General features: G+C 37.3%; 1 protein-coding gene across 2 annotated transcripts in view; it reads left to right on the forward strand.

Moving 5' to 3' along the window:
* The window catches only part of UBR2 (ubiquitin protein ligase E3 component n-recognin 2), a 115,357-nt gene that overhangs the window by 14,422 nt on the left and 76,665 nt on the right, over nt 1-24,270 (forward strand). For both annotated transcript variants that reach the window (XM_065886419.1, XM_065886420.1), the window contains exons 3-4: nt 20,392-20,470; nt 22,512-22,625. In XM_065886419.1, the coding sequence (XP_065742491.1) occupies nt 20,392-20,470; nt 22,512-22,625 (193 nt within the window). The remainder of the gene's footprint in view (nt 1-20,391; nt 20,471-22,511; nt 22,626-24,270) is intronic.

The raw sequence follows: 24,270 nt of genomic DNA on the forward strand, positions 1-24,270 counted from the left end.
TGAGGATGAATGTCTTATGTTAAAAGTAGGTGTTCCCATGAAACCCAGGACCCTGATAAAATGACAATGGAGTCTATTACTTGGAAAGATGAAATATGGTTGTTGGAATTCTGGGAGAGTTTGTAAACTAGACCCTTCAGGATAAAGGTGACTTATGTCTATAGGGTGGAGGTTTTCTTTAGCCAGAAAAAATGATATTCAGGAGTCTTTTATGTTTAGTACTTAGAAAAGGAGTCTGTGAAGGGAATTAGGTTAATTTTTCTGTTATTTGTTCATTGTTTCTAAAATTGTGTAGGTCCCAAATTATCTCTGAAGCCTCTGTGATGTCAGAAAAAGCTGTGTTTTCAGGCAGTGGGCTAATGTTTATATTTGTCTGTACTTAGTTCTCTATTAGTAAAAATGTAATCAAACCTGTCACTTGTTATTTCTTTCTAAATAGAGGTGGTTGTTTTTTTTGTGTGTTTTTTAACATCTTTATTGGAGTATAATTGCTTTACAGTGGTGTTAGTTTCTGCTTTATAAAAAAGTGAATCAGCTATACATATACATATATCCCCATATCTCCTCCGTCTTGCCTCTCCCTCCCACCCTCCCTATCCCACCCCTCTAGGTGGTCACAAAGCACTGAGCTGATCTCCCTGTGCTATGCGGCTGCTTCCCACTAGCTATCTGTTTTACATTTGGTAGTGTATATATGTCCATGCCACTCTCTCACTTCGTCCCAGCTTACCCTTGCCTCTCCCCACGTCCTCAAGTCCATTCTCTATGTCTGCGTCTTTATCACCCTGTGAGGTGATTGTTATTATGGGCAATCATCTTAGTGTTGATGTTGATCATAGCGATATATATTTTGACATCTCATAACCATTAAGAAAAATAAAATACTAGTAAAATATGAAATCATACTTTGGTGTATGGTTTACATTTTAACTTAAACTAAGCTAGATTTAGTTCCATTGTTTTTGTTGTATAGTTAAATTAAAAACATTCTTTTTTAACATTTAAAAACTTACTGCGTGAATGTTATAGATTACCAGAATTCGGGGTTGGGAGTTATGCTGCCACCAGTTAGGAATATTCTTAGCATATGTTTCCAGATGGTACTTTATGATGCTTTATTGTAAGCTTTATTAAACAGTTTTGCTTGTTTAACTTTTTTTAACTCCAATTCTGTCAATAATGATGGATAAGGTTATGCTAAAAATAACAAACAACCCTACAATCTCAGAGACTTTAAATATCCAAAATACATTTATTATTCAGACTGTGTGACCAATTCAGATCAGTGGGGGTGATGAGTGGAGGGTTCTACTCTAGGTAGTTACTTCATACCATGTAACATCTCCATAAACTTAATGTTTTTAGGGTTCACCACAGCAAGGGAAGAGGAGGGTCTTGCACAGCAGATAAATTGCTCTGGCTCAGAAATGATGACCATGCCTACATCCCTTTAGCTAGAACTAGTTAGAAGGCCTCTGTCCAACTGCAAAACAGGGCAGGGAAGTGTAATTCTCCTGTGTCTGGAAGAGATGCAAACTTGGAAGTGGATGAACATTAGAAGTGTTTTCAGTGATCTTCAGGGTTTGGGGGTTATTTTTCCTCCCTCACAGAGTTGTTAGGATAAAATGAGATAATGTGTATAAAAGCACTTGGGGAACTGTAAGGAATTTTTTTTTTTTTTTTTTTTTTTTTTCAGTACGCAGGCCTCTCACTGTTGTGGCCTCTCCCATTGCGGAGCACAGGCTCTGGATGCCCATGGCTCACGGGCCCAGCCGCTCCACGGCATGTGGGATCTTCCCGGACCGGGACACAAACCCATGTCCCCTGCATCGGCAGGCGAACTCTCAACCACTGCGCCACCAGGGAAGCCCTATAAGGAATTTTTGTATGTAAGATTTTTTAAGCGGAATACTCAGTCTTAAAATACATTACTGAGCCATGAGTAATAAATCTCTTAAGCAGAGGGATAGAGATGGTTTCATTCCTTTTCTGTTTGGAAATATAAAGCTCTAATATGGAAGAACCACTTATTTCTAGTAAGAAGAGTGGTTTGTTAGTTTCTTGCTTTTTAAAAAACTTGAACACTTGATCTCTTTTTTTTGGCTGCATTGGGTCTTCATTGCTGCATGCGGGCTTTCTCTAGCTACGGCGAGCAGGGGCTACTCTTCGTTGTGGTGCACAGGCTTCTTCTCATTGAGGTGGCTTCTCGTTGCAGAGTACAGGCTCTAGGTGCGCGGGCTTCAGTAGTTGCAGCATGCGGGCTCAGTAGTTGTGGCTCGTGGGCTCTAGAGCGCAGGCTCAGTTGTGGCACACAGGCTTAGCTGCTCTGTGGCATGTGGGATCTTCCCGGACCAGGGCTCGAACCCATGTCCCCTGCATTGGCAGGTGGATTCTTAACCACTGCGTCACCAGGGAAGTTCCTAAGACTGTTTCTTTTTAACGTGAATGGTCCAGAGATCGAAATGAATGCTGTGTTAGTTTAAAAAATATTGGTTACCTCTAATTATGGATGTGACACATGAATGAAATTATACTGTATGTATTGTAAATGTGTCTTTTTTTCATGAAACAATTTGTCTTAGAGATCTTTCCCAGTCAGTATATATAAATCTACATCATTCTTTTAACTGCTGTGTTTCCATAGTAAGGACAGGCCATGATTTATTTGATTGCCCTGTTTATTAATGAAATTAGAAATCGGTATATTTTAGGATTTTTTTTTTCTGTAGCAAACTGCACCACAAAGAACATTGTGTACCTATTTGTATACTTCTCTTTTTATACGCATTTCAGTATTTTCCAAGGGAGATACCTAGAAATAAAATTTCAATGCTGTATATTATCACTGTGGCCTTCAATATATTGGAATTTCCCTTGTCTACCTTGCTCTCTCCAACCTAGGAAAATAACAGGGGGTGGGAAGTTGATATCTCCTAGATAGGTTGGATTCCTGTGGTTGTCTAAAATGAATCTTGTATTCTTGGTTTGGATATTTGTGATCATTTTTATTTATTTATTTTTTATGCACCAGTTTGGTGCAAGATCGAACATAGGAGTATGTGGGGTATAATATCAACTTTAAACGTATGCCTTTGTCCAGATGTTAGGAAATAATAGAGGTATGAATAGATTACTGGTAATCCTTTTGGGTAAGGAGACTTGGATTTATATCAACAAAATTTCCCTATTGATACCCTATTTGAGTTCTTTATTTTTTAGGGGAAAATTTATATATTTCAAAAGGCACAAATCTTAATTGTGCATTTTTGACAATAGTTAACCTCACGTAACTCACATCCTCCCAAGATAGAGAACATTTTCATCTAACTAGAGATTTCCTTGTTAACAGCTCCGGCCCTTAGGTAACCACTATTCTGATATTTTCACCTTAGATTAGTTTTGTGCATTCTAGAACTTCATCAAAATGAAATTATACTGTTTGGTGCCTGGCTTCTTTTACTCAGCATAATATATATCTGATTCATTCATGATCCTATGATTACTAGAGATTGTTTCCATTTTTATTGCTGAGTAGTTGTCCATCGTATGAGTGTATTGTAATTGCCCATAATCCATTGTACTACTGATGAACATTTGAGTTGTTTCAGTTTGAGGGTATCATGAATAAGGCTTCTATGACTTCTTTTTTATCAGCTCATTCTACTTTTTGGTAGATACTTTAAATATTTAGAGCTAAGGAAAATGGTTTATTTCATGAATCATATCAGCTTATGCCAACATTATATTAAATGCAACATATTAAAGTATTAGGCATTATTATTTTGTACTCGGCTATAAATCTGTGTGTTTAAAATACCAAATAAGGGAATTCCCTGGTGGTCCAGTGGTTGGGACTCCTCACTTCCACCTCAGGGGTCATAGGTTTGGTCCCTGGTTGGGGAACTAGATCCCACATGTTCCACGGCGCAGCCAAACAAAAATAAGATAAGATAAAATAAAATAAAATACCAGATAATAAATCTTGCACTATTAAAAATCTTCAGCTTTTTATGAAACATTTTAGGAATATTAAGACACCATTAAAATAGGCTTTTCTAAACTGTTATCTAAGAGAAGGCACCCTTAAATGGCTACAACCATTTGCAAAACAAGTCTTTTTGTGGACATACGTTTAAATATTCATGGATAAATCTCCAGGAGTAGAATTGCTGTGTCAAGGGGCAGGTATATTTGAGCTTGACAAGAAACTGCCAAAACTTTTTCTAAAATTTTTTTTTGTTCCCACCAGTAATGTTCCACTTGCTCCATATTCTCACCAACATTTGATGTTGTCAGTCTTTTAAATTTTAGCTGTTCTATATAGTGATATCTCAATATGGGTTTAATTTTCTCTAATGACTAATGATGTTGGTGCAATTTTGCATGTGTTCATTGCCCATTTAACTAATGAAGTTTTTGTTCAAGTCTTTTGTCTGTTTTTTATTGGCTTCTGTATATTTTTTATTACTGAGTTTTGGAGTTTTTTATATGTTCTGTTTCTTTGTGTTTGTGGTGTTTTTTTTCGGCCGTGCTGTGCAGCTTATGGGATTTAGTTCCCCAACCAGGGATTGAACCCGGGGCTTCGGCAGTGAGTGAGCAGAGCCCTCACCACTGGACTGCCGGGAATTCTCTGGAGTTCTTTATGTGTTCTGGATACGAGTCCTTTGTCAGACATGTTTTGTGAATATTTTCTCCCAGTCTGTGACTTGCCTATATGGTGTCTTTTTTTTGGCTGCACTGTGTCTTCGTTGCTGTTCACAGGCTTTCTCTAGTTGCGGCAAGTGGGGGTACTCTTTGTTGTGGTGTGGTGGCTTCTCTTGTTGCAGAGCACGGGCTCTAGGTGCGCGGGCTTCAGTAGTTGTGGCACGCGGGCTCAGTAGTTGTGGTGCACGGGCTTAGTTGTTCCATGATATGTGGGATCTTCCCGAACCAGGGGTCGAACCCATGTTCCCTGCATTGGCAGGTGTATTCTTAACTACTGGGCCACCAGGGAAGTCCCTGTACGGTGTCTTCTGATGGCAGGGGTTTTAAATTTTGATGGAGTTTAACTTACCAACTTAAATTTTATGATGATTGTTTCCTGTGTTAAAAGAAATGTCTGCCTTCTCCCGGGTGGCAAGGACATTCTCTCGGTTTTCTTCTATAAACTTTGAAATTTTAGATTTTATTTGTGGGTCTGTGATCTGTCTCAAAACTAATTTTTTTTTGTATGGCTTTTTTTTGTAGGGGTTGAGTTTTCATTTACTTACTACATGTGGGGATCCAGTTGTTCTAGCACTGTTTATTCTTTTGCCCATTGAATTGCTTTGGTACCTTATCAAAAACCATTTGCCCATATGAGTGTGGGTGTATTTCAGAACACTCTAATCAATTCCATTCATTGATATGGCTATTCGTATGCCAATAACCACATTAACTTGATTACTGTAACTTTGTAGTAAACTTTGAGTTGATTCCATTTTCCTTTAGAGTTTCATTTGTCTGTTTCAGATCCTTTGCATTTTATAAATTTTAGACTTAGCTTGTCAATGTTTATTTTTAAGAAAGACTGCTGAGATTATGATCAGGATTGCATTGAATCTATAGATCAATTTGGGAAGAATTGACGTTTTAACAATACTGAGTTTTCCAATCCATTAACATCTTGTGTCTCTCCATTTATTGAGGTCTTCTTTAATCTCTTTTAACCATGTCTTTTGTTTTTATGTAGAATTTATACATACCTCTAAGTATTTTATGATGGTATTCTTTTTTCTTAGTTTTAGTTTCTTAGGTTTTTTTTTTTTTTTTTTGGTGGTACGCGGGCCTCTCACTGCTGTGGCCTCTCCCGTTGCGGAGTACAGGCTCCAGACGCGCAGGCCCAGCCGCTCCGCGGCATGTGGGATCTTCCCGGACCGGGGCACGAACCCGTGTCCCCTGCATCGGCAGGCGGACTCTCAACCACTGTGCCACCAGGGAAGCCCCTAGTTTCTTAGTTTTAATTTCAGTTTTCTTCTGTGAATATAAAGAAATACAGTTGGGCTCTAATATCGATCCTGTGTCCTGTGACGTTGCTAAATGCGCTTAGTAGTTTTTGTTATCTTCTGGGTTTTGTTCCTTAGGATTTTTGCATAATTGTGTCCTCTCTGAATGGACAGTTTTATTTGTTCCTTTACAGTCTTTCTGTCTTTTATTTTTTTGTGCCTTATTGCACTGGTGAAAGTAGGACATCCTTGCCTTGGATGGGAGGTATTCAGTCTTTTACTGTTAAATATGATGTTAGGTACAGTTTTCTGATATACACCCTTTATCTCATTGAGGACTTTCCCTTCTATTCCTAGTTTGCTGAGTGGTGTTTTTTGTTTGGTTGTTTTTTGTTTTTTTATAAATGACTGAATGTTGTCAGGTGCTTTTATTACATCTATTGAGATTGTCATAATTTTCCGTTTTTATTCCATTAATGATTGCATTGACTGATATTTTTCCAAATGGTTTTCATTACTGAGATAAACTCTACTTGATTATCATGTATTGTAACTTTTATATATTGCTGGATTCAGTTTGCTAGTGTTATATTAAGGTGTTTTTGTGTCTGTACATTTCATGGATTACAGACACAAAAAAAACCTTAATATAACACTGTCACTTATAAACCTGTCAGAACAGCAAGTGCAGAGATGGGGCAGGCTTTCAGGTTGCTTGATTCAGTGGCTCAATCATATCATTCAGGGCTCAGCTTCCTTTTCCCTGTCCTCTGCCATTCTTTTTTTTAAAAAAATATTTTAGGGGCTTCCCTGGTGGTGCAGTGGTTGAGAGTCCGCCTGCCGATGCAGGGGACACGGGTTCATGCCTCGGTCCGGGAGGGATCCCACATGCCGCGGAGCGGCTGGGCCCGTGAGCCATGGCCGCTGAGCCTGTGCGTCCAGAGCTTGTGCTCCGCAACGGGAGAGGCCACAGCAGTGAGAGGCCCACGTACCACAAAAATATATATATATATTTTAATTTCATTGGAGTATAGTTGATTTACAATGATGTGTTAGTTTCAGGTGTACAGCAAAGTGATTCAGTTATACATACACATATATTTTTTAGATTCTTTTCTCATATAGGTTATCACAGAATATTGAGTAGAGTTCCCTGTGGTATATAGTAGGTCCTTGGTTGTTATCTGTCTTTTATATAGTAATGTGTCTATGTTCATTCCAAGCTCCTGATTTATCACCACCACCCCCACACACGTTTCCCCTTTGGTAACCGTAAGCTTGTTTTGGATATCTGTAAGTCTGTTTCTGTATTGTAAATAAGTTCATTTATATGTTCTTTAAAAATTAAAAAAGAAAATAATAATATAAACCTGCACTTTCTTGTAATGTCTTCATCTGGTTTTGGTAGAGCAGAGTTATGCTGGCCTTATAAAATGAATTGAGAAGTATTCCTTTTTCCTATATTTTTGAAGAATTTGTATAAAATTGGTATGAGTTCTTCCTTCAGCATTTGAAGAATTTTCCAGTAAAACAAACCACTAAGGCCTGGTATTTTCTTCAGAGGAAGTTTTTGATAAATTAAATTTCTTTGATGCTTACTAGAGTTATTTAGAGCTTCATTTCATCTTGTGCAATTTTGGTACACTGTACTTTTCAAGAAATATGTTTCATTGTATAATGTCAAATTTATTGACATAGAGCTGTGCATATTTCCTTATGCTGCTGATATCTGTGGTATCTGTAGTGAGGTCCCCTCTTCCATTCTGATATTAGTAATTTGTGTTTTCTGTCTTTGAAAAGATTAATAAAACTGATTAAAGAATCAGTTTTTGGCTTTGTTAGTTTTCTTTTTTATCTGTTTTTTTGATTTCTACTTTTATTCTTCTTCCTACTTAACTTTTGATTTAATGTGCTTATATTTTATTCTTTAATCCATGGGTTATTTAGAAGCGCATTGTTTAATTTTCATATATTTGAGACTTTCCTAGATATATTGTAACTGGTTTCTAACACAATTAAAGTTTTGTAAGGTTGCAATCTTTAAATTTATTGAGACTTGTTTTATGACTTAGCAACATGGTCAGTCTTGTACATTCCATATGCACTTGAAAAGAAGGTGTATTTTGCAGTTGCTGGATGAGTAATCTATAAATGTCAATTAGGACAAGATGGTTGATTGTGCCATTCAGGTCTTCTATACTTACTGATTTTTATGACTAGTTCTTTCAATTACTGAGAAAGGGGTATGAAAATCTCCAAATGTGATTGTGGATTTGTTTACTTCTTTTAGTTCTATCAGTTTATGTTTCATGTATCTAAAAGCTCTTTTATTAACCACATACATAGATATTTATAATTGCTATATACTGATATATTTTATCATTATGAAATGTCAGCGACCTTTATTAATTCTTGTACTTAGTCCTTGTCTTAAGGTCTATTTTATCAGATGTTGATATAGCCACTCCTTTCATAACATATCAGTGTTATATATACTTTTTACCTTTTTCAGTGGTTGCCCTAGAATTTGTGATATATTACAACTAACCCAAGTCCACTTTGGTTGCCTGAGAAAGTTTTCCTTTCACCTTCACTTTTGAAGAATAATTTTGTAGGTACAGAATTCTAGGTTGGTAGGCATTTTTTCTTTCAACACTTGAAATATTTCACTCTGCTTTCCTGTTGCTTGCATGGTTTATGAGGAAAAGTCAGATGTAATTCTTATCTTTGCTCTTCTGTAGGTAAGTTGTTTTTCTCTTCTGGCTTCTTTCAGGATTTTTTCTTTATCTTTGATTTTCTGTAGTTTGAAAATGATATGCCTAGGTACAAGGTTTTTTGGTGTTTATCCCACTTGATGTTCTTTGAACTTCCTGGATTTATGGTTTGGTGCCTGCTATTCATTTAGGGAAATTCTCAATAAATATTGTTTTCAATATTCTGTTCCTTTCTCTCATTCCTCTCTTTTTTGTATTCCTATTACACATATGTTAAACCTTTTGTAGGTGTCCCATAGTTCATGGATATTCTGTTGTGTTTTCCTTCCAGTCTTTTTTCTCTTTGCTTTTCAGCCTTAGAGCTTTCTTTTTTTCCCCCAAGACGTATATTTGAAGGTTTGGTTTTTTTTAACTTTTTATTTTATACTGGAGTATAGCAGATTAACAATGTTGTGATTGTTTCAGGTGCACAGCAAAGGGAATCAGCCATACATATACATGTATCCATTCTCCCCCAAACTCCCCTCCCATACATGAGCCTTAGAGCTTTCTGTTGAGACATCCTTAAGCTCAGAGATTCTTTCCTCGGCTATATCCAATCTACCAATAAGTCCATCAAAGTCTATCTTCATTTCTGTTTCAGTGTTTTTGATCTCTGGCATTTCTTTTTGGTTCTTTCTTAGGATTTCAATCTCTGTTTATATTGCCCATCTGTTCTTGCAGGCTGTCTGCTGTATCCATTAGAGACGTTAGCATATTAATCATAATTGTTTTTAATTCCAGGTCTGGTAATTCCAATATCTGAGTCTGATTTTGATGCTTGCTCTGTCTCTTCAAACTGTATTTTTTGGTCTTTTAGTGTGTCTTATAAATTTTTCTTGATTGCTAGACATGTGATATACTGGGTAAAAGGGATCTTGTTAATAGTCCTTTAATAATGTGGTGGTACAAACATAGAGAACAGACTTGTGGTCGCCAAGGGAGACGGGGGTGTGAGGGGGGGAAGTGTTGGGAGTTTGGGCTTAGCAGATGCAATCCTATTGTATATAGGATGGATAAACAACAGGGTACTACATTATAGCACAGGGAACTATGTTCAATATCCTGTGATAAACCATAATGGAAAAGAATATGTATATATGTATAACTGAGTCACTTTGCTGTACAGCAGAAATTAACACAACACTGTAAATCAACTATACTTCAATAAAATTTTAAAAAAAACAAAAAGCATCTGCTAGAAAATGTGTAACAGGAAAAAAAATAACGTGGTGGTAATGGGTCAGGGCGTAGAAGCATTCCGTAGTTGTGTGATTAAGTCTCAGTCTTTTAGTGTGCCTGTACCTCTGAGCTGTGAATTTCACATGTGTTTCTCAGTGCCCCTGCATTCCCCCTTTAGTTGGGACAGGATGGCTAGAGTGGGCTGGAATTGGGTATTTCCCTTTTTTCAGGTCAGTTTGACTGATAATACCCCAGCAGGTTAGGCTCTGATTACATAGTTTCTTCCGCAGGCAGACTTTGTTAAGAATAGAATGCTCTGGAATATTACAAAGTGGTTCCTATCACCCATCTTCTGCTGGAAGCACGAGAGAATTTTTCTCTAATATTCACTGTGAGAACCTAGCAGAACTCTAGGAAATTAAAGTCACTAAAGTATGGGACCCCCAATGACCAGGTCGCTGGAAATTTTTTTTTTTTTTTATGGCTGTGTTGAGTCTTCATTGCAGCGCACAGGCTTCTCATTGCGATGGCTTCTCGTTGCGGAGCGCGGGCTCTAGGCGCGCGGGCTTCAGTAGTTGTGGCATGCGGACTTCAGTAGTTGTGGCTCACAGGCTTCAGTAGTTGTGGCTCACGGGCTCTAGAGCTCAGGCTCAGTAGTTGTGGTGCACAGGCTTAGTTGCTCCACGACATGTGGGATCTTCCCGGACCAGGATCGAACCCATATCTCCTGCATTGGCAGGCGGATTCTTAACCACTGAGCCACCAGGGAAGTCCTGGAATTTTTAATTTTTCAAACTTGATCACACTGAGCCTTCAACAGTTGGTTAATTACAGTTCATGTTTCCCTACCTCAGCACTGGTTCCTGTGGAGGTTTGTTCTAGTGGCTTTCTGCTCTCATAAGTTGTTATTCTCTGTGTTCTCTCCTGTTCTCTCCTGTTGGTCTCTCCAATTTTGGGGTTAGCAGTTTGCCCTATGACTTCACTTGTCTTACTTGTCTAAGAAGAGTTGTTGATATTTCAGTTTGTTCAGCTTTTTACTGTTGTTAGGACAGAGTGGCGACCGCCAAACTTCTTACATGCTGGGCTGGAAACTGCAAGTCTGTGCTCATTTTTTTAAAGCATATTTTCCTGAATATAGAATTTTGGGTTGATACTTTCTTTTCCTTTTCAGTGTTTTAAAGATCCTGATCCACTCCTGACCTCTATGGTTTCTGATGATAAATCAGCTTTTATTAGCATATCTATATTCCCTTATGTGAAATGTGTTGGTTTTCTCTAGCTGCCTTCAAGTTTTGTTTTTTTTTTATTGCGATACACGGGCCTCTCACTGTTGTGGCCTCTCCCGTTGTGGAGCACAGGCTCCAGACATGCAGGCTCAGCGGCCATGGCTCACGGGCCCAGCCGCTCCGCGGCATGTGGGATCTTCCCGGACCGGGGCACAAACCCGTGTCCCCTGCATCGGCAGGCGGACTCTCAACCACTGCGCCACCAGGGAAGCCCCTGCCTTCAAGTTTTTTACTTTATCTTTGAATTTTAACAGTTTGATTATGATACGCCTAGCTATATGTTCTTTGTATTTATCTTCTTAGGGCTCCTTGAGTTTCTTGGATCTGTAAGTTGATGTCTTTAACCAAATTTGGGAAATTTAGGTTACTATATCTTCAAATATATTTTCTGCCTTGTTTTTGCCACTCTTGGGACTCCAGTTACAGTATAATTGAGGGACTGTAATTAGTACAGCAGTGTATATGTATAACCTATCAATATAAATTTATTAATATAAATATATATGTAATATGAGTATATTTACATATATAGATAGATGGTGCGTGCTCTAAACATTCTAATAAAAGGGATCCATGATCAAGAGAGTTTGGAGATGGGTGCTTTCACCAACCCCCAACTTACCTTTAATATAATGGCATTTAACGACTGGTACAGTAACTATGCACATTTGTCTTTTCTGTTAAATGATGGGCTCCTAGAGGACAAGCCACTGGCTTTACTTTTCTTAATAATTATATAAAAATATAAAGACAATGGTTCTCAGAATTTTAAAAATCCAAAAATGTTATCTGTGAGAGGCAAAGTAAAACAGAAAGTCGCTAAAAATAGGAATAGAAACAGTGGAGAAAAATATACCAGGCAGAAAGTATGATACAAAAGAAAGCTAAAGGGCTTCCCTAGTGGCGCAGTGGTTGAGGGTCCGCCTGCCAATGCAGGGGGCGCGGGTTCGTGCCCCGGTCTGGGAGGATCCCACGTGCCGCGCAGCGGCTGGGCCCGTGAGCCATGGCCACTGGGCCTGCGCGTCCGGAGCCTGTGCTCCACAACGGGAGAGGCCACAGCAGTGAGAGGCCCGCATACCGCAAAAAAAAAAAAAAAAGAAAGCTAAAGTAGCAGTTTTCATATTTGACAAATTTAATATTTATGGTAGAAAACGTAAGGGACACAGACAGCCCAATTAAAAAATGGGCAAAGGATTTGAATAGACATTTCTCTAAATGCTCCGGTTGGTTATAGTTGCACAACCTTGTAAATATATTAAGAACCACTAAGTTGTATACTTTAAGAAGGCGAATTTTATAATATGTGAATTATATCTCAATTTAAAAAAAGTGATCTGGGGCTTCCCTCGTGGCGCAGTGGTTGAGAGTCCGCCTGCCGATGCAGGGGACACGGGTTCGTGCCCCAGTCCGGGAAGATCCCACATGCCGCGGAGCGGCTGGGCCCGTGAGCCATGGCCGCTGAGCCTGCGTGTCCGGAGCCTGTGCTCCGCAGCGGGAGAGGCCACAACAGTGAGAGGCCCACGTACCACAAAAATAAATTAATTAATTAAATTAAAAAGTCATCTGTATGTTTTGTCTTAAAGACCAAACCTCACTTAATTCTCAAGGCTTAGAGCCATGCACATTGTTCTCCCACTATATTTATTGCAAAAAGAATTAGAAACAAATAACAAAAGAGTAGGTTAAACAAAGTTTGAGAACTAACATTGCTAACATTAAGTAAAAGAAAATCACTGAAATTACTGAGGAAATTTAGAAACAGAACTGAATATAAGATTACATGTTGAAATTTGGGGGGCATAGCTAAAGTAGTATTTAGAAGGAAATGTATAACTTTAAAATGTTTGCCAAAAAAAAAGAAAGGTTAAAAATAAACTATATAAACATACATTTCCTGGCTGTGTCTGCTGAAAGGGCCTAGAAACAATGAAACTACCATAGCAGTGAGCATACCTGGTACCCAAATACTGGTTTCTAAATACTGTTGTCCAATAAAAAGAATCAGAGTTCCATGGAGGAATGATTTATTCCAGGGCTGGGACAAGGAAGATAAAAAATTAGCCTGGAACATGTTATGTTGCCAGAGGTAAGAAAGTCCTCAAAAAGGAACAGGGCCTGTTGAAAGGGCATGGGGACCAAACTGAAAGAGTTCCCAATGGCCATAGCTAAAACAATTTGGGTAATGAAATAAGTAATGATAGTATTAAATTATAACCCATAGAATAAAATAAATATCCATGAGTCCGTACTCTTTGAGTAAATAAGCGGGAGAGAAGGCATGTTTTCAGTAGTTTTCCTGTATTGAAGAGTTACAGTTAATAAATAAAACAGAAAATCATCATTAGGCAAGTAACACAGTAATAATTGTAGTCTAGTCCATTGGTAGATGCTAAAGCTAGTGGATGAAATTTTGAGGAGAAATAGGAGGATGTTTGCATAGTCACAAAGTATCTCCCCAAATATATTTAATTACAAAAGGAACAATAGCAACTTTACAGTGAAGAAATCCGGCAGACACCATCTTAATGAAGTGAGCAAAGGTAACATCACCAGTAATAAAGCGTATCAAATCAACACGTGCCCCATGTTATGATGCACTGAGAAAGACACAGCATCATTCCTCTGGTGTTTTTGCCAAAAATGCATAATTCAGTCTAATCATGAAAACATCACAAACGCAAATTGTGGAACATCTGCAAAATAACTAACCAGTACTCTTCAAAAGGGTTATGGTCTCAAAGTGAAGAAAAGACTGGGGAACTGTCAATCTTTTGGAGATTAGAGGAGATTAAGGAGAAATTACATTTAATGTAATGTGGGAGCCTGTGTTGGATCCAGAAAAGAAAAAAAGGACCTTAGTGGGAAAACCAATGATATTTGAATAAGGTCTGTAGTTAATAATATTGTACCAATGTTTTTGGTACAATTTCCTTGTCCAATTTCCTTGTACTATGGTTAACATTAAGGAAAGCTTGGTAAGGGTGTAAAGGAACTCTACTATTTTTGCAGTTTTTCTATAAATAAAATTATTTCAAAGATAAAAAAGAAAAATAAGGTAAACATTGAGTTCAGGAAGTTTGTAGAAATAGAACAGTTGAGCACACTCAAAGGAAAAAGAAGAAAGGAAATAAAAAGGTCAGAAAATGAAGCAAAAGTAAAAAGTTGAGATGCTTACTCTCTGGAATTATTAAGGTAGTTTTCTGAGAAGACTGACTAAGAAAAGAGAAGATACACATGTATAAAATTCAGAATGAAGGTTGAGACGTACACTCACTGCATTCCTTTTAGTGATGTCATTTCTTGCCGAAGCTGGGCCCTCTCCGTTGTTGTGATTAAAAAGCAAATACCTGTGGAATAAGAAATGAGGGTGGTGGTATCCAGTCTGATTCTAAGATTTGAGAAATTGTGCAGTGCCTAACAGGTACTAAGTTCTTTGAGTCTAACTGTTTGATAAATAGAATGATTAGGTGTTTCATTTGGTCTCGTGATACCCTGAAAGAAACTGTTGAGACACTAAAGATGCCATGAACTAAGAAAGTTTGACAACCTCTGAAATATGAGAATTATGAATAAGTAAATGCTAAAAAGAAATTGAAAATGTAGATGAAATGGATAAATTTGTAGGAAAATGATAGGCAACTTGAATATAGTATGAAAACATTGGAATGGTAATCAAAGATCTTCCCTCCCAAAAATCGCATACCTGGATGACTGTGTATGGGTGAGTTCTATCAAATTTTGAAGGAACAGTTAATTCCTTTCTTAAACAAGTTACTGCAGAAAAGAGGGAAAGAGTAAATACTGCCTAACTCTTTATGCAGCTACTTAATAATCTTGATTTGAAACCCTGATAAATTCAAGAGGAGATATTATAAAGCCATTTCCCTTATTAATGTAGATGAAAGGGATCCTAAATAAAATATTAGCTATCTGAATCCAAGAATATACTAAAAGAGTGATGCATCATGATCAAATGGAATTTAGTTTAACAATCCAAAGGTAGTTCATCTTTAAAACAATTATTGATGTAATTCACCATTTTAATAGTTGAGAAAAGAAAAATGTTTTTCTGATTTGATTCAGAAAAGCATTTTATGTATTTCAATTATTGTTTGTGATTTAATTCTTAGCAAACAAAGAATATATAAGGGAACTTTATTGAGTATTTGTATATTAGATTTTTAAAAGTTTTTTATTATAGACAGTTTCAAACATAATAAAGGTAGGGTGAGTGGTACAATAGACGTGACAGGGAATCATTGCTCAGCTTCAGCAATTATCAATATATGGCAACTCTTTTTAATCTATATACACACACATACACTCTCATACACTTTTTTCCTGCCCTGCTAGATTATTTTGAAGCATATTCCAGACAACATGCTCTTTTTAATCAATACTGAGTATGTACCTTTTTTCTCTATAACCATTAATATCCTAAAATAATTAACACTAATTCCTTAATATTATCTGCTGTCTAGCAGAGTTGAAATTGTCCTGATTGACTCATAACTGTGAATTTAGAGTTCACACATTGCATTTGGCTGTTGTTCTTCATTTTTTCTTTTAAACTATAATAGCTCTTTTACCTCTTTCCTTCCTTCTTTTTTCCATTATGTTACTAAGAAACCAGGTCATTTGTTCTATGGAATTTTCCACAGTCTAGATTTGGCTGATTGTGGCCCCATGGTGTTGCTTAAATGTTTCTTTTTTCCCTGTCTTTCCTCGAAACAGGTAGTTAGGCTTGATTAACTTCTATTATTGGGGGGGGGATAATAATTTCATAATTATTGATGCATAACTTTTTTTTAAACGAACTTTATTATTATTATTATTATTTTTTGCGGTACGCGGGCCTCTCACTGTTGTGGCCTCTCCCGTTGCGGAGCACAGGCTCCAGATGCGCAGGCTCAGCGGCCATGGCTCACGGGCCTAGCTGCTCCACGGCATGTGGGATCTTCCCGGACCGGGGCACGAACCCGCCGGACTGGGGCACGAACCCGTGTCCCCTGCATCAGCAGGCAGACTCTCAACCACTGCGCCACCAGGGAAGCCCAACTTTATTATTTTTATTTATTTATTTTTGGCTGCATTGGGTCTTCGTTGCTGCGCGGGCTTTTTCTAGTTGCAGGGAACAGGGGCCACTCTTCGTTGTGGTGCGCGGGCTTCTCATTACGGTGGCTTCTCTTGTTGTGGAGCACAGGCTCTAGGCACGTGGGCTTCAGTAGTTGTGGCATGTGGGCTCAGTAGTTGTGGCTCAAGGTCTCTAGAGCACAGGCTCAGTAGTTGTGGCACACGGGCTTAGTTGCTCCACGGCATGTGGGATCTTCCCGGACCAGGGCTCGAACCTGTGTCCCCTGCATTGGCAGGTAGATTCTTAACCACTACGCCACCAAGGAAGCCTGATGCATAACTTCTTAATTCTTAATATCAGGAAGTATATGATGCTTGGCTGCTTTTGTTAAAATTGATCAGTGGGTTTAGGCACCTGGCACAAGTAACCATCGTGAAGGTCTCCAGCAGCCTCTTATTTATTGATGTTTTTTGCCGCGCCCTGTGGCATGTGGGATCTTAGTTCCCCAACCAGGGATTTAGCCTGTGCCCCCTGCGTTGGAAGCACGGAGTCTTAACCACTGCCAGGGAAGTCCCTCCATCAGCCTTTTTACCTAATGTTTTAGCAGTCACTGATGCTTGCTGCCTGGATCGTTATTCATTAGGGGGTAGCAAAATGTTGCTACTCTAATTTATCATCTCTTCTTTGTTTATAAGCTAGTCTTTTGTGAAAGAAACAGTCCTCATCGATCCTTCGATAACCCTGAGGCACAGTTTGTATAGGAAAGACAAGATAAATGCTTGATTCTTTCTAGAAGAGCACTTTCTTAGTAAACCTACAGTGAACATAATACTTAGATGTGTTTACTTTAATATCTAAAGTAAGAAAAGGGTGCCTACTATTACTGCTCTTGTTTAACATATTACTAGAAGTCCTTGTCAACAGTATAAGGGAAGAAGAATAACTATTGTAAGGAAAAAGATAAAATTGTCATTATGTACAGACTATACACATTTACTTCAGGGGAATAAAACAGAATCAGCAAACTATTAAAACTGCCTTGAGTTCATCAAGGGTCTTAAAAATCAATACTATTTCTTTTCATCATCCTTAACCAGCTAGAAAATGAAATTTTTTAAAAATGTGTATCATTAAAACAACAAAACCTAGAAAGTACCTAGGTATTAGTCTAATCAAGAATACACAGGCCTCATTAAGAAAAATTTTAAACTTCAATAAAAGATATAGGAAATAATCATGGACATGATAATTTACTCTTATAAGGATGTTATTACTTCTGAAGTTTATCAATAAATTCCAAATAATCTCTGTCAAAATTTCGCTGGGTATTTTCGAGGAACTCTGTAAACTTATTGTGTAGAAGAATAAATAATAATTCATGAATAGTTAAATCAACCTTTAAAAAAGGAGAATAACGGGGAATTTACCCTATCAAATATTAAGATATATCAATACTACAAAAAGCCATAGTAATACCGTGTGGAATAGTGTAAGAACAAACAAATAGATCACTCTTAGAGAGCTTAGATAATAGACCCAAGGATAGATGGGAACTTAATATGTTATATAGGTGACAGCACAATCAATAGGTAAAAGGTTGTTCAGTAAATGGTTTTAGAAAAAGCAGCTCATTATATATGGAGAAGTAAAACAGTATCTCTATCCTATGTCATATGCAAAGGTAGATTCCAGATGGATTAAACACCTAAATGGGGAAGATAAAACCAAAAGGTTTAATAGAAGAAAATTATTTTCTTTAAAAACATATATATTTTTGTGACCTAGGGTTGGGGAAGGAACTTCTAAAACCTCAAAGCACAAACGAATTTTTGCGTAAATTTAATTGCATCAAAATAGGGAGCTCTATTTAACAAAAGACCCCATGGGCAAAACTAATATACATGTGACAAATGGGAGATAATATTTGCAATGTTTAAATTGCCAAGTGATTAATGTCCTCTATACTAGACTATATAGGAAACTCCTGCAAATAAACAAGATAAAGAAAGCAATCCCAGCAGAAAAATGGGCAAAGGATATAAACAGGCAGTTTATAGAAAAGGAAATCCTCAAAGCAGTAAGCATATGAAGAGTTGCTCAAATGTATTAGCAGTCAGAGAAATACAAATTAAAACAGTAAGATAGGGGCTTCCCTGGTGGCTCAGTGGTTAAGAATCCTCCTGCCAATGCAGGGGACACGGGTTCAAGCCCTGGCCCAGGAAGATCCCACATGCTGCGGAGCAACTAAGCCCATGTGCCACAACTGCTGAGCCTGTGCTCTAGAGCCCGCAAGCCACAACTACTGAGCCTGTGTGCCACAACTACTGAAGCGCACTCACCTAGAGCCTGTGCTCTGCAACAAGAGAAGCCACTGCAGTAAGAAGCACATGCACTGCAATGAAGAGTAGCCCCCGCTCGCTGCAACTAGAGAAAGCCCACGTGCAGCAATGAGGACCCAATGCAGCCAAAAAAACAAAAACAAAAAAGACAGTAAGATATTTCATATATGTTAAGCTGGCACATATTAGCAAACGAGATAAAAACCAAATGCTGATGAAGATGCAGGTTATAAAAACTCTTACCAAAAAAAAACTCTTACACACTGCTGGGGCACATGTAGCCACTCTGGACAGTAGCATTGCACTCAGAATTAAAACTCTATATGTATATGACCCAGCAATTCTGCTCTTGCATTTATATGCCGAAGAAAATCTCAGTCAGATCCATAAGAAAACATTTACAGGGATATTCATTGCAGCATTATTTGTGGTAGAAAGGCATTAGAGGTAATCCAGGTGTCCGGTGCAGGGATAGTAGAGAGAAAAAATGTTTTGGATACATGCCATGGCATATTATATACCAATCAGAAACAGCAAATCAAATGTACACATACAAAATGAATGAATTATGTTACAGAATTGAAAAAGAACAGAATGAGGTATAACACAGTAAGATTTACACACATCAAAAATACATGCACTCGGGGCTTCCCTGGTGGCACAGTGGTTGATAGTCCGCCTGCCGATGCAGGGGACACGGGTTCATGCCCAGGTCCGGGAAGATCCCACATGCCGCGGAGCAGCTGGGCCCGTGAGCCATGGCCGCTGAGCCTGCGCGTCCAGAGCCTGTGCTCTGCAGTGGGAGAGGCCACAGCAGTGGGAGGTCCGCGTACCACAAAAAAAAAAAAAAAAAAAAAAACACGTGCATTCAGTAAACAATAAGGATTTACTGTATAGCACAGGAAACTATATTCAGCATCTTGTAATAACCTATAATGGAAAAGAATCTGAAATATATATATATATATACACACACACATATATATATCCAAATCACTCTGCTGTACACGTGAAACTAATAAAATATTGTAAATCAACTACAATTTTAAAAATAAATTTTTTTTAAATACATGCGTTCAAAACATTTTGCAAGAACACATACAAATTAAAGGGCACACAATAGGCATAGTAGGGTGGTTGCCTATGAGGATACAGAAACAAGGATAAGGGGAAATTTAAATATTTTCATGACACCTCATCTCATTTCATAGAATCATAGAAATTATTTAAGATATGATCTGTAAATGTATCTAAATGGCAGTATGATAAAAGCAAATGAAATGATCGAAGGCACCACTGTCAACCCATTCACTTTGTAGAACTCCTACTCCCCCATCAGGATGTCTTATGAACCATAGGTTTGTGTGACCATCATATATACAGACCGAGTGTGGAGACCCATGTCAGCTTGTATATCGAACACTTAATACGTTATTGCCATTTAAATTAGTTAAAATATCTTAAGAATTTATAATATTTAAAATCTATTCCATATACATCTGTGTTTTAATATAAAATAGGATTTCCCCAAATCTTTAGGGAAAATTGCCATTCTAGTAATATGTGCCTTCTAAGACCCCCTGGTGCACATCCAGTATGAGAAGCAGGTTCTTAAGCTGACTGCATTGATCAAAGATCTGACAGATCTTTGGGAAAAATAACTTCTTTTCTTCTAACACTAAGGCATTTCACTATTCTGGCTCTTCCAAGATGGATTCCAATTTGAAATATTATGTGGTAAAATATACAGTTATTTTATGACACTCTGATTTTTTTTTTTCTTTAACTTTACAGAGACTGTGCAGTTGATCCAACTTGTGTTTTATGCATGGAGTGCTTTTTGGGAAGTATTCACAGAGACCATCGATATAGGGTTAGTAATATCCAGATAATAACCACACCTAGTATTGAATTTATACTCAATACCTTTTCTTTTCAAAATTCCAAGATTTAACACTGAAACAGGGGAGAGTGGTTTAAGAAATGTGTTACTCAAATACCATTAAACATACGATGGCAGTGTAGAGATGAATTATGAATCCAGGTTTCATGGAACACATGGTTTAAGATTAAAAGACTATAGATAACAGCTCTTTCAGTATTGGTTTTCAACTAGTTTGTTTTGTTATTTTTTTAATGTTTATTATCTTTATAATTCTAGGTTTATAAAGCAAGTTATCAAAAATTAGAGGATAAAGGTGAGAGTTAAAATGCAAGAGGGAGGTTCTGAAGGGAGATGAGTGAGCAATGAAGTAAAAGTGACAGGATTATACCATTAAGAAATGGTTCTATCTGTTGGTCAGCTTCTACAGAATTGTCATTTCTTAATATTAAAGAGGCATCTACTACAATGTAGAAAAGGGCCAACTTCAGAACATAAGACTAATCAAATTTTTTTTTAACTGCTGTAATGCAATCAGTACTTTTCCAAAAATCAAGTATGTTTGCTTTTAAGTCAGGAATACAAAATACACAGGCAGATTATTGCTAAGCCTGTCCTGGTTCCTCTACTGGAAGCTGAAGACAGAGCTATGAACATTCAAAAATTTAGGGAACTGTTAGCAGCTGGAACTTTTCACCCTAATCTCAAATAAAACTAGAGAAGAAATACTACAGTCTTACTAATTCAAGACTTTTGATTCAGGACTTTTCCTCCTGTTTGTTTTTATTTCCTCTACCCGAGTATTGTTAACAGTGAACTAAAACAGCTGCAAAATTGAATTCATATTTTTATATGTTCTTTTTTTTTTTTTTTTTTGGCGGTACACGGGCCTTTCACTGTTGTGGCCTATCCCACTGCGGAGCACAGGCTCTGGACGCGCAGGCTCAGCGGCCATGGCTCATGGGCCCAGCCGCTCCATGACATGTGGGATCTTCCTGGACCGGGGCACGAACCCGTGTCCCCTGCATCAGCAGGCGGACTCTCAACGACTGTGCCACCAGGGAAGCCCTATATGTTCTTTTTATTTTCATAAATCAGTAAGAGAATCCTAGTTTCCTTTAAACTGTTCTACCTATCTTTGGTTACCAGAACACGCATAAAAGCTATAGGGTGATGTTATCATTTTCCATATGGCTGCCTGCCCATGTTTCTTGGCATATATCTTTGCAGCCCCTAAGAATAACTGTCATTTGTGAGTTTACATTAATTACCTTGTGATATGTAACACACAAATACTTTGGGCAAAATATGAAAGGCTCTTTCTAAAATTTCCTTCTCATACCCATCCATAAACTCTCACAGTATTTTTTTAAAAAGCAAAATTTCCAGTCTACTAATTATTAAATAATAGGTTTTATCTTGCTAGATTCCTTGAATCATTGCTACATCTTAAGGAAGCATGAATAATTTTGAAGCCCACAGGTGGTAAAAGGTTTATGACTAGGCACTCAATGTTTCCTTTTCAAAGAATGCTATTTAGAGAGTGTTAGAAAAGAAAAATAAACTATTTCTGTAGTTTTTTTGGTCACGTTCTCTAATGCAGATGCACTCTTATTAGACTTTTGTAGAAGATAGCAGCTATAGGAATCACTCTTGAATCTGTTACGTTATAACCTGGTAGCATAGATACCAGCAGTATACCAATTTAGCCAAAACCTAGCAAGAAAGCCCTTGTTATTTTCCTAATTAGGAAGTCATGCAAGTGGACATATTTTACCTCTTTAAAATAGCTGTAGCTTGCTAGACACTACAGAATAGCTTATTTTATTTTGAAATCACTTAAATTAGCTTATAGGCTTATTTAAAATCAGCTTTAAAACATTGAGAGGTTTGGCATTTTATTTAATTTTATCCCTCCAAAGAAATTAACACTTCAGCAACGTTATTTCCTTAGCACTTGATATTCCTATTTATAATCCAATAGCCCTCAGTAAATACTTATTGACAAGATACTTTACAATTTTTTTTCAAGATGACAACATCAGGAGGTGGAGGTTTCTGTGACTGTGGTGATACTGAAGCTTGGAAAGAGGGTCCTTACTGTCAGAAACATGACCTTAACACCTCTGAAATTGAGGAAGAAGAGGTAAAAACATTTTCACAAAATTGTTCCTAAGGAAATACTGTCTTAACCATGTGTTTGAAATATTTTCAGACATAAGAATTAGGTTATAATATAGCAATGGATAAGTAAAATATCAGTAGTCCTCTCACTATTAACAGTGACCAAGTATATACTTCGAAAGTTTTTTGCATTTTATGGATGGCATACCAGTACTAGTAGAACACACTTGAAATTCTAGAAATTTAATTTAATTTGGACTTTTGCATTTGTTTGTTTTATTTTAAGCATATATGAGTTTTTTTAAGTCCTCATTTATTATTAAAGGGATTATTTTTCCTATATATGTAGATCAGTTAACTTAGTTGGTTTTTGTTTGTGTTGTGACTAAGACTTTGTAGATCAGATACCTTTCTTTTCTGTAGTCCTACATGGCAGCCAATCCTACTCATCATCTCCTGGTAAATCAGTGTCATTGGATATGTGATGAGACCAAACACTGGGATGATAGCTCAGTACAAGTTATACTCATTCCAGCTGTAAATATGTGCTTTCTAAAATTGTTGTTGATCCTTTATTATTTTTCTCTAAATGATATTTGTAATGATATAATGGGCTCTCACTAAACAAATACTTGAAACTCTGCTGTTTGTGACAATCTGATGTTTAAGATCCTTATTTCAGATTTTAATTTTAAATGGCAGAGAGGTGGGTACATTAAAAGAACTTATGCATTGTTAGTAAGTAGATCTGATACCGATTTGGGGCAAGTGGACCTTAATAGTCCTTCCTAGTGCACATGTCTTCCTGGTCTCAGATATTTTAACAGAACGACCAGAGAACTTATGGTGTAGGACAGTATCTTTTAGACTGTGTTTCACTGTGTCTTAGACAGATGAAAATTTGTGCAGAATGGTTCAGTGCTATAGAAAACATATATTTGTTTGTGTTTCATTTGCTTTGTGCATGTGCTCTAGGATTTGCTACAGAGAGATGCCAAGTGATTAGGGTTTCAGATTTCTCCACTGCAATTGGAGCAGCTCTGTTTTTATCTCTTACGTACTGGGTTGGCATTCTGTATATAAAAATATAAGCAAGGCAAACAAAGACATATTTGGAAAAAATGGTTTTGCTTTTGAAAAAAAATTGAAAGCTAGTGTAAAACTTTAGGACTCTGGGAGAAAATATTTGCAAGTCATATCTGATGTGTCTGGTATCCAGAATATATCTTACAACTCAACAACAAAAAACACAATTAAAAGTGGCCAGAGGACCTGAATAGACATTTCTCCAAAGAAGATATAATGCAAGTGACCAACAAACACATGAAAACATGCTCAAGAGTATTAGTCATTAGGGAAATGTAAATCAAAACCACAGTGAGATACCACTTCACACCCACTAGGATGGCTGTAATCAAAAAAGTGGCAAATAGGTATTGGCGAGGCTATAGAGAAACTGGAACTCTGTACAGTACCAGTGGGAATGCAAAATGATTTAGCACTGTGGAAAACAGTTTGGCTATTCCTCAAATGTTAAACATTGCCATGTAAGCCTGTAATTTCACTTCTAGGTATATACCCAAAAGAATTAAAAACAAGTATTCAAATAAGTACATGCACACACATTAGTAGCAGCATTATTCATAATAGCCAAAAGGTGGAAACAG

This window comes from Phocoena phocoena, chromosome 10, assembly GCF_963924675.1.
Source record: "Phocoena phocoena chromosome 10, mPhoPho1.1, whole genome shotgun sequence".
Lineage (NCBI taxonomy): Eukaryota > Metazoa > Chordata > Mammalia > Artiodactyla > Phocoenidae > Phocoena > Phocoena phocoena.